The sequence below is a fragment of the Ptychodera flava genome, chromosome 20 (genome assembly GCF_041260155.1).
Source record: "Ptychodera flava strain L36383 chromosome 20, AS_Pfla_20210202, whole genome shotgun sequence".
Classification (NCBI taxonomy): Eukaryota; Metazoa; Hemichordata; class Enteropneusta; family Ptychoderidae; genus Ptychodera; species Ptychodera flava.
In genome coordinates, this window is record NC_091947.1 from 2,779,700 (window position 1) to 2,791,802 (window position 12,103).

At 36.9% G+C, this 12,103-nt stretch overlaps 1 protein-coding gene across 2 annotated transcripts in view; it reads right to left on the reverse strand.

Annotated features, from left to right (window-relative positions):
* Positions 1–4,482: 4,482 nt before the first annotated feature.
* LOC139119747 (delta-1-pyrroline-5-carboxylate synthase-like) overlaps positions 4,483–12,103 on the reverse strand; it is a 48,379-nt gene continuing 40,758 nt past the window's right edge. For both annotated transcript variants that reach the window (XM_070683624.1, XM_070683623.1), the window contains 3 exons: positions 10,321–10,507; positions 9,308–9,403; positions 4,483–6,819 (listed from right to left, as the gene is read on the reverse strand). In XM_070683624.1, the coding sequence (XP_070539725.1) occupies positions 6,659–6,819; positions 9,308–9,403; positions 10,321–10,507 (444 nt within the window). In that variant the 3' untranslated portion in view covers positions 4,483–6,658. The remainder of the gene's footprint in view (positions 6,820–9,307; positions 9,404–10,320; positions 10,508–12,103) is intronic.

The window sequence follows — 12,103 nt, forward strand, 5'->3', positions numbered from 1 at the left end:
ATTCTGCACGCATACGATCTGGGTGGCAGCCGGCGATTTTTAACTGATTATTAGATATGTATCATTTTTGCTAGGCATCTCGTGTTGAAATACAATGGTGAGAGAGACTTTGTGAGTCGCTGCGTCTTTTAGCACACTAGGGTATGAGTATGAGTAGTTATGGCAACATAATGGCTATTAGGCTTAATTGGGCCTTATTGCGATCACGTGTACGGATACCGCTAGATAGGTCTTTGAAGATTCGACTTGTTTTGCGGGCTAAGAAACAGACTTCTACAAGGAATATTAAAGTTTGGCAATGACTGGGAAAATAACAGCTATGATTGCTGTTTTCGGTTTCTTTACAAAAACAACAACACGCAACATTAGCTGCCTCTCGAAAATTCAGAAAAATGCTGTCTTTTTTCGCTGTAGCTTGTGGTTGGAACCCTAGACGTGTGATTTTTACCCTTTCAATAGTCGGTGGTCACAAACACCTGAAATCGTCATTCGGTGCGTAATTTCTGAAAACGAAGTCAACATTTTCTGATATGTATTTTTTTTTTATTTTTTGCACACTACTGGTGAAACTAAGACGTCATGAGGAATCGGCTTTGGAGTTAGTGTGCTTTTTACAATTATCATCCTTGAGGTCTTTCGAACTCGATAACTGTTTACACGTAGTAGCATGTCGAAGAAACTAACTATTGTTGAAAACCAACTTTATGCTGAAACTTCACATATGGGCAAATAATCAAATACGGCTATGCAGGTACTCGTTATCTTGGCAGAGAAATAGATTGCCACACTGACTGGTCCTAAATCTTAAGCTCTCTGGTCACATAGGGAGAGACAGTGGCGCAATGACCAAGTCATGCCAAGGGCAAATTTCAAAGTGTTGATGTGAAAGCAAACAGCAAGCTTCAGAATAACTTTTATTCTAATTATACCCTGCAGATTTTTCCGCCTAATGCTCGTGGGCACGAAGAATAAGTGTTCATTTATGTAAAAGTGCGTTATAAGTATTGTTTACAGTGCTGTAAGTATGCATATTGTTGAATACGACAAATTATAAAAGTGAATATTTTATTTCGGTACTGGAGTTGATTTTAAACCGGAGAGTGTAGATGACATCGAAAGACATTTTTACAAAGTTGTGTTTCTTCCAGTCTAATCTTAAATCTGACGAAAGTCACGTTGCTATTACAAAGCTGAGATCGCTATGCAAAGATTACGATTTTTATCGAAGATGTTGTCATGCCAACGGCGGTCCATCTTTAAGGGCATATGTAGAGAATAGACAGATGAAGCGAGATTTAAATAACGATACATCCGTTCAATTCACTCTTTACCCACTTTTGTCTGGTTTTTACGACCTGGGTGAATTACTAGATACGAGAAATGTCACGTTGATATGAATCGTAGGCTTTAACCTGCAAGTTCCTACCAAAGTTCGTACCAAACTAAACGAGGGCATGTAACGATATCAAGTGCACAATACCATTCAGGATTTTGCCTCTCACACCAAGAAAATGAGTGGAAAGCCCAATTTGCTCAAAAGAAGTTCAAACGAAAGTGATATTTCAACTGATGGTACTTCGCTGGAAGAATGTGCCATGTTATATACATAATGGGAATCTAAGTTGAATGGGTGAAATATGATTGTAGGATGTCCGGGGTGCCTCTTACATGTAATCTTCTGTTTCTCCACCGCATTGCGGGAAAAAATGTCTCACTTCATTGTTTCTGTTAAGGTAATATGCACCTCAAAAGTGAAAGACTTAAACTTTTGCTCAAACTTTCCTCAGTGAAACTTTCAACCATTCTCTTACCAAAGCAAGAATAAAAATCAGGGGTCACAGTGGAAACTTTGGTACTAGAGAGACAAATAACTTGTGACTTCTCGATATTTGAAATCCAAAATGGCCGTCATCCCCGTGTTAACTCTATGAGAAAAAATAAAATTTTCGATTTTCGAAAAACTAAGACGGTGAACACTTTTCTTTCGCCAAGAGCTTCAAAATGAGCCCCCACAAGTGGTAGGTCAGAAGAAAAGTGTTGAAATTTGAAAGCCTGAATTTCTGTCCCCGAGATGCGTTCTACCTTAATGAGGGAGTCATTGTTATGACAGAAGACTGAAAGAGGGATGGATTACCCAGGATGCGTCGCTCAAATCTTGAAAGTTACAATAACTCTGTAATTATCAAATGAGGATGCAAACTATTAAGTAAACTGCTGGAACTAACCTCTGTATACAATTTTGCGACGAAGACCCAACTTTTTAGTAAATGAAACAGAGGCACACAATTAGAGAGACACTCACACATGATTATAGACAGTGGCTGCTTTGGTACCCAGAATGCCTTGAAAAATATATCTGAGTGCTAAAAGACTAAATTGTATTATACCTGCCGTGTCTGTTAAGTCAGCAGTAAAGAGAACTGTTGATCGATCATCATAAAATTCATGGCACAATTTCCTACAATGTCTTCAATACGAGAGTTTGATCTTGATCATATTTGACAACTTACAAAGAGACAATCCAGGGCAATGTCGAATATGAGATCGTCACCTTTTTTAACGCTTCTCGTAAAAAATTTACTTCTTCTATCTGTAATTGAGTTTTTCTTCTATCTCTTCTGTCAGTTTTGAATGATTACCCATTTCCACATCTCAGTCTACAATATTCACATTCCTCTTTCTCCCTTTGTGGTCAGATATACTTTGTCCTGTCTCCGTGGCAACAATACAAGAATCACAACCACAATGAATGCTTTGATTGAAATTATCGTACGTCCGTCTTGTCTTTTCCTTTGAAGAATTTTAATCATGGGAATATGTGTTTGATTACATTTTTCAAATACCAGTCAGTAACTCTAAAATATTCACTTTCCTTTCTCAGTTGTGGTGTAATATTCTGTATTGTCTCCATGTCAACTGTACAGGAAGTCATTCAACCACAACTGGTTTGAATACATTGCGTCATTGCATGTCCTTTTTAAATAATCTTTTATAGGATTTGTAACTTCAATCGTGAAAATCCGTGTCATATTTTCAACGATGCCAATTAAATGATTGATTAATTTGTTTCATTAATTCTTCCAGCTGATTAAGGCACAGTAGCATAGCTACCATTATCCCAGGGAAAGGTGAGGACGAAAAGCATGGCCCTGTTTGTAGTTGTAGCATTGTGAAGGCATTGAGTGACCCTAGCATAGTTGTTGCTTTCTGAAGACATAGCCCATCATATGCAGCGAGTAACGAGGGTTTTTGGTGAAAGGATGTTGGAAATATGACATGTTAATTGCTGCAGTTTGTGTGGTTGGATGTCGTGACGTACACTTTCATCCTCCGGCCCACAGGGCTTGGTTAGGTCGGCCTAGCAGTCTCCAAGGACGCAGAAACACCCTTGGCTGGCACTTTCATATACTTGGTAGTATCAATTTATATTATTAGTGAAGGCATTGGTTGTCCTAGGGGTGTAATTTCCAAAAGTCTTCGGATACGTTTTTGATTATTTCCATTTTTGCAGATTAATGATGAAATGAATCACAGCTATTAAGAATGTCACACTTAAGGTAGTATGCGCCTCGAAAGTGAAAGACTTAAACTTTCACTCAAAATTTCCTCAATGAAACTGTCAGCCATTCTCTTACCAAATCATCAATAAAATCGGGGTTCACTGTGCAAAGTTTGGAACTAGCAAAACAAATTGCCCAACATTCTGCGATATTAGAAATTCAAAATGGCCACCCTCCCTGTGATAACTCTAGGGGGGGCACAAAAATTCAATTACAGATTTTTGAAAAACTAAGACGGTGAAAATTTTTTTTTCTCTAAGAGCTTTAAAATAAGCCCCAACAAGTGGTAGATATGAAAAGAATTGTAGAAATTTGAGTCCGAATATCTGTCCCCAAGGTGCGTTCCACCTTAAAATAATCGTAAGTAAAAGACTTAAAACTTTTCTTGAGGAAACCTTCAACTACTCTCTTTCAAAATCAAGAACAATAATCGAGGATCACCATACACATTTTGATACTAGAGAAACAAATTACCCCACACTATTGACCCTTCAAATTCAAAGTGGCTGCCATCCCTGTATTAAATCTATTGGGTAAAAAATAAATTTTCAATTTTGGAAAAACTAAGGTGGTGAAATAATTATAGACTTAAAACTAGCCCAAAAAGTGGTAGATCAGGAAAGACTGTGTTAAAATCTGAGTCTGAATATCTATCTGTCCCTGAGGCGCATTCTACTTTCACTTGATTAATTTATTAAAGCAAGGGAGACCGTTTACTCTCTGTTAAAAACAGAAGTATATTTTTTCCTTGTTGAAAAAAAATAAAATGATCTTCACCGAAAAAAGAAGACAGAATGACAAAGGTCTGAAATTCATTTCACTACATGGAAACAACAGTTTGAAATCACGCTACCATTGGGTCTTCTTTAAGAAGTCTAGAAATGAATGTGAGGAAAATTACGCTTCGAGTACAGAGTTCCTGAGGTGAACAGTTCAATTGCCCACACCGATCAGGTGTGACCCCCTATCAGGAAGTCAATGCACTCACAAATACAGAGAAATAAACTCATCATGTTTGATAACAATGAGGTTGTAAGAGCCAGACAAGAACTGTCAAAACAACAAAGAGACATGTATGTTTGTGTATGCCAATATATGTTGAACTTCCCTCAGGGTTCTAACAGTTAAAGACAATCAAGGGTAATAATTACAGTTGTTTATCAACAAGAGCTTTACGCTCAGATCGTGCTGAGTGTCTGAAACAGATCACAAGAGTTTGGGACTGACACACTGTTGCATGTATCAGTTCAAAAGAAATACAGCATTTTTTTGTTCAGATCTCTCTTCTTCGAAAATAAAACTTAAAAAGTCCAAAGTGTTGATGTTGTATAGTAAAAATTCAACAATGTTCTATAGTTTTTGATGATTTGTCCCTGGCAACATGGCATCATCAAGGAATCGGTGTAACCATGGAGCTCAATTGTTGAGCTATCTGTTGTAATAAAGAAACTAACGAGAAATTATCTTGAAACTTAGCACAGAGAAGTGTCATTTCATCATACAATCCTTTCACTGAACGATGGAGATTCTCCCAAAATTTTAAATTATCTCTTCATAAAAATTTGAAGGGAAACATAGATTAAAATGTTATTTTCGATTGTCGTCCAGTACAGGGCAGGCAGTGGGAAACAACGAACATGACAAATTTTGTAAAATTCGTTTGAAGGAGTGTGTACTTTTCTGTTCAATATACATATGAAAGAAAACCAAGATATGACAACATCAAAGTGCAGTTCACTGATTTACTTGAGATCAAACCCCCTCCCCTAAATGAAAAAAGTTTTACTGTCTGAAGTTATATGACAAGGAGAGTTTGACAAACATCACTTGGCTACATAGACTGGAAGATCCGTCACTTGAGGGCGCTCTCTACACCCCCCCCCCCCCCCCCCCCCACCCCCTCGTAAGAAGGGGCGTAGGGAACGTCCTCAAGTGACGGATCTTTCAGTCTATTGGCTACATTACTGCATGAGAAACATTTCGGTAAATGTCACTGCAAAGATGAAATTTTCACGTCTATTATTTTGCATATTTAGGTAGGCCTTCAGAAGGCCAACCAACTTCAGCACGACAGATTTATTAGCTTAATAAATTACACTGAAAACATTGATAGGAAGCACGGAAAAAAGCACAGGTGTTGGCTGAAGATTAGTGGGTCCAATCTCCCCTAGGGAATAATCATTTGCTCAGCTGGTCTTAGCATGACAGACTCATGGATAAAAACTGTACCCCTAGGATAAATGTTGAATAATGAAACGGCAAGGGTACACAGATTAAAGTGTGAAGAAGCAAGTGTGAAGAAGCAAGTGTGAAGTATTGATAAATCTACAATGACATGAAGTTTGTACGATGAAATTCTTTGTCAATATGTAGATTGCATTCTTGAGGGGTTTACGTAGGATGAAAAATTGGCAGAAAATTTTTTTATTTCAATGTATCGTAAAGTATTAGAGTCACGATGACTAACCTGCAATGAAATGGATTGAAAATAAAATTTCTCTATGTATCTACTTTCAGCATTTAAGGGATCAATTTGAAAGGCAGGACTCGACAATATAGATAATGCTGTAGATACTAGTACAACCCTGTTGTACAAAATGGGTAGATCAGTCCCACAGAATGGCAAGTATTACCCTGTTATCAGTGGCTGGGTATGGGAGAAAAAGTGTTAAAATATACTTTACTGTTCATGTTTAAGATACCGAGTGATATGTCAATGACTTACTTGTCCATTCTGGCAGTATCATATTTCATCATTACGTATAACACGATTGGAACTGATTTGGGATAACTGGATGGTGAAGTAATGTCTATTTGATCTGCAAATGTAAGCTCATCTGCTTCTCTTTTTAAGTTACACTCTTGTTTTTATGAGTAATTTGTAATATTGCAACATTCAGCTATAGGGCGCCTAACATTTCTGAGAGATTTGAAAAATATGAAAATCTAATTATCCAAAATTAGTTCCAATCGTGTTGTATTCTGTTTACCCCTAGCACCCTACAGAGAGGGCTTTAATTGATCAGTCATAAGCGTAAAATGCCAATCATGAAAATTTAACTTGTTCACTGGTCTTCAAAAAGTATCTTTCTATGTTTTCATTGAAGTCTTTCATGAAGGTATTTTCTCTCTCCTCCATGACCAAATTCTTGCACAGTGTCACCGGATCCCCTCAAAATCCACTTCGTCGTCAGAAGGCCCTCAACGCCGACAGGTCCACGTGCATGGATACGAGAAGTGCTGATGCCCACTTCAGCCCCTGAAATAATGACATTACATTATGGTATTATGCTTATTCATGAAAAATACCGCAATTATACGGTGTCGCTCAAATTTGATCAGAATTGGTATATACCATTATGGGTTACCAATGATCAACAATAAATGTTGTTTCTATTTGTTCAGTGGAGGAAAATTCTACGTTGATGTTATGGCAATGATTTCTGCACAGTACAACCAGAAAAACAACAAGAAACATTTAAACCAGAAAAACAAGAATGACAAAAGTAATTAAGGTCTAACTTTAGGTACTGGAGGTCAACTTTAGCAACATGCATAGCAGAAACAAGCCCCTCTTAGTTTTAGTATAGACGGTCTTCCCCCATCTACTGTCTATGGTTGCAGCTGGTCTGTTAATATGTAACAGTTAATAAACAATGACAGGAAATGAGTCAAGATCAGTAGAGTTTGCCTGTTTCTCACTGGCATGCCTCCTGCACATTTGCAGGATTTCACTTTTTCTAACCTCATTTGCACATTTTTGACACTGATGTGTTCATTTGAACAAATTCACATCTCAACCCCTGCATCTACCTGTACACCAAATACTGAGATGGTAGCTTTGGCGGTATGGGAGCCTTTGTGTGTGACGGACATACATCCGCACATACCCACAAATATACAGACATAAAGACATGCAAATCAGATGCAAATGAACTGATTCAGCTTATACGATAACCTCACATTGGTACGCCAAATGTGAGCTAAAAATGAAGTGTTATATTCTCTGGATGAAAATTACGATATGATTTGGGAATCTTGGTACTATTTGTATGAATGTGCACAGGAAGTTGTCTCAGGCTGCTCTATAAATTTTTTGGAGAACATTTTTTCTAAATAAGCTTGCTGTGGACATCTTGCCAGCTCCATCAAGTGTAAGGAAATCAAGCGATTATTACATACAAAAAAACCCCAGAGCAATCAATCTTTTATCGTGTCACAGGTTTTTACTGATTTTGATTCTGCCGGAAAAGTCACTTATTCTCATCCTTTCCTGTCATTCCATATTTTTTTTCAATTCTCAGCATTGAATAAATGAAACTCACGGGAAATTTATACGCCTACAAATCTGTGAGGGAACAGCTGTTTCCTAAATGCTTGGCAAAATTCAATTCTTGGAAGCAGAAGGAGTTCCTTAATGAGCTATTCTCATGTACAAACTTGGATCTGCCTTTCAGCTTATCCTCAGATAGATGGATTTTCAATGATCATATAATCAGAAAGGGAGCAACTTATTGTCTTCATGTGACAGCACCATTTCATCACTTTTTTCATAATTCCTAACTGTCACTCTATCAAACTACAAAACTCAACACATTTACAAACAGCTCAATTGATTTCAATATATTTACTAATTAAAATCTGCTCCCCACAGAAAAAAAAACATACTAATTTATCTAACATTCCAATTGGACTCTTTGCACATTATTTTTTCAGAATATCATCTAACTTTACTCTATCTTCCTTTAAAAGGCACCGCTTAAACAATTTAATGAGTGACATGTTCCAAGCACTGGGCAAATGTACATTTTGAATTGCTTATTTGAAAAACCATGGCCACCAAACTTTTCATTCTGTTCTTACTAAACGTCGCTGCATTTAAACTAAGAAGGATTAGGTTTATCATACTGCTTTAGTGATGATTTCACTGGCCATGGGTATACCGTCCACTTTTGTTGAAACTATACACCATATGGTATTTGTCACCTGATAACACTCAAGTTTCCTGACCAGTATCTTGTACATCAAGTTTTCCAGAGTGCAATAACACGATATGTCCTTGTACATTGTTTGGAATTGAAATCATGAAAAGTGCAAACAGTCACTGATGATGAGGAAGAGGATCTCCTGACATACTCTAGAGCTCACCATCAACCCCTGCCCCCCTCTCCCTTACAGAATATTTCCATGAGTCCTTACTTCATGAAGTACGTACAGAGTCTCCATAAAGGTGACATGACATCCCATAATACAGCAACAAACCAAAATTGAACTTTTCATAAAGTACTGAGGAACCTCATGAGAAATACTTATATGCAATATAATCTAAGTACAAATCAGTACACTCTAAATTTTCATGATATTATTGCAAAATTACAATTATTATAACAATGCATAGAGATCTGGCTGTGATATTTACTTTTTTACCAAAGAAAATCTATCCGCTAAGTGACAAATAAATGTCCATGTATTTCTCAAATCAAGGATCTCTGATTGAACATATCAGTGTACTTGGTTAATGTTCTTTTTTTTTCTTCTCCATCAAAAATATGATAAAGCAGGCAAAAATATAGCAAAGCAAATCAAAAAATAGGCATTTATAACTTTTTTTGAGGGTTGGTTAGCATAAAAAAGCTGGCTAAGTTTGTTTGACGATGACAATTCAAAGATAAGGATTAATTCTCAAGTTCAACTTTCAAACTACATGTAACTTCCATATAAAGTAACTTTATGTTGACAAAACTCACCGAGGCCAAATCTGTAACCATCTGCAAATCGTGTGCTTGAATTGTGAAAGACACATGCACTGTCTACTCCTTGCAGAAATGCTTCAGCAGTGCTTACTGTGGATCAAGAAATAAATTTCAGACATTATAACATTGGCAGGAGTTCTACACCAACTTCTTTTTTCCCTTTTTTGGGTGAGAAAGAAAATTTCTTTTCAAATAAATGCAGGTACTTTGAACACAAAAGCTAGATAAGCTCAATAAGACTTTCTTTAAGGTGGTACGCATCCTGAAACTTAAAGACTGTAACTATTTGCTCAAACTTTTCTAAATTTACTCAAGGACACTTCAATTCATTCTCTTTCACAATCAGGGGTTGGAAATCAGGAGTAACCAATCAGATTTTGATACCAGAGAAGCAAATTACGTGGCAGTTACTGAAACGTTTGATTCAAAATGGCCGCAATCTCTATGTTAAGCTCTGTGAGAAAACACATTTCAGATTTTCACAAAAACAAGATGGTGAAAACTTCAATAACTCTACAAGCATCAAAATGAGCCAACACAGGGGGTAAGCCGATGAAGTAATGTAAAAAACTGAGTCTGAATATCTACCCCTGAGGTATATTCTTCCATAAGGATGGCAACCAAACCATTCAAATGAAGATCTGAAATAATTATCCCTATTCTTTAGGCTTTGTCTCAGAACAAATCCCAATTTCAACCATCATAAATATAGGGTAGAGGATCTTTAACTTTTGATCCCTAGTTTTCAATGTACAGTTTTGCTGTGTCTTGGAATACGTTATGACAGCTGCACAAAAATCATGGTGTTACTAACATCTAAAACCGATAACATTCAATCCTGGCGAGCTTCATGGTTAGCTGTGATGTATTTACATATAATCTACATCAATATATCAGCACTAGTATGGTTATCAAGCATATTACTCAAACACTTTGTGACACTGCAGATTTATTTGACATTGTTTTTGCCAATGTCAAGGATAAAAACATGTTAAGAGTCTGCTTACAGTTTTCTGTGACAACTGAATCTGTGTGCGAGCTGCCGAATTTGTTAATGTGATCAATGGCTTCACAGACATCCTCCACGATTTCTATTGCACACTCCAGTCCACTGTACTCTGCTCTCATTGACTTGGCTTCGGCTGGTCCAAACTTCAGGGACTGTGCAAGTCTTGGACCTGGGTGAAACTTGACCTGATAAACAGAGACATAAAGAAGGTAAGTAACATTACTATACATCAATCTGTCACTAAGAGTGAATGTGAGCTCCTTTCATGACCTTTGACACATCCCAAATACAGGTGACTCTGTGAGTATACTTTGGACGGTTTCGAGGGACCAACTGAAGAATGGCCAGGATTTGTCTCACACAATCTAAACTTGTTTCAAAGGCTTCCAGATGCATAACTTTGATCATACTTCAAGCTAGTGTTTTAAATCAGAAGAAAAGTTTTTGGAACCTGTACCGTTATAAAAATAGCTACCACAAATCTCATTTCACATGCCAGTCACGAATGTACATGTAAGATGTATAATGCTAAGATTAAAATGTCAGAAAGTATCCACTCCAACAGCACCCTCCGTGTGGATGGGGTGTACAGCTTTACAAATGTTCTCATACATGCTTTGCAGTATTTTCCTGATAACTTCATAATATCAGCAAACAAAAGGTGAATTTTTTGTAGTGTACATGTATTTACTTATGCTTCCCTTAATATGGATCTTATCTACACATTCAAACAATGTACTTAGATAATTACTGTGAAGAAAATTACTGGCGAATAGATGGAGAGAATCAAATCCTAACGATAAATCTATAATATTTCTTCACTTTTTCCAGTTGGCCTTAGTCGAACTCTTTGCATATTTCTCTTCCATGCAAAGAAAAATGGTTCAGTGATGTCTGTTGAAGAGATCCATGATCAATTTCATGATGCACAGTTTCTTGTCAATGTTTGTGGTGATCTTGATAATTTGAAATGCTTGATATTTTTTGCCAATTACTGTAGTTTTCACTGAAATAATATAAAAGTACTCCCCTTCATTTGATTTGATTTGGATTCTTCTTCACATAAGTGATGTTATAATTGACATATTACTTTAAGACAAAGTTCATTATCACTAGCAAAAATGGCTGAAAGTATTCCTTGCTATAGGTTTAAGTTAACCATCAAGTTCTAACTTAAAATCTGTATGTTTTCAGGCAAAAAGTGAAGACAGAACATTATATTGCAATCACTCAGATAATAGGCTTGTTCAGTTCTCACACCAGATGATGAAGTTATATTGTAAATATCAGCTTGAACTGCTTGGCAGTGTTGTGCTCGGTGAGCCGAGCAAAAAACAGCATGAAGACTTCGTTTTTGAGTGTCTGCCGGTAAATGCTGACGTGGTGGGGTACTCAGAGAACAAAACAGTCTAACTGAGATAGATAATCAGGGCTTAGTGTGTGGCCACTGCAATGATGTCTGACTGCTTTGACTCATTTGTATGTCAGAGTTTTCTGCGTTACCACACTTGGAGAGGATAATACTGCAATCAGTATATGACAGAAACTCATTTCAGGCACCATCAGTGTTGTGTGAATGTGTGTGTGCCTGGATGTGATCCGTGAAAAATGGAGCAAATTCAAAAAAAAATGTAGGTCAGTCTTCAAAATCGGTAACCAAGCCTCACCCCATTTGTATTTCAAATTCAATTGATTTTCTTGCATTAAATTAACGTTTTAAGATTTGTCTGAAGAAAAATGATCTTAAAAATTTAAAGATACATGTACAAGTTAGGTTCAGA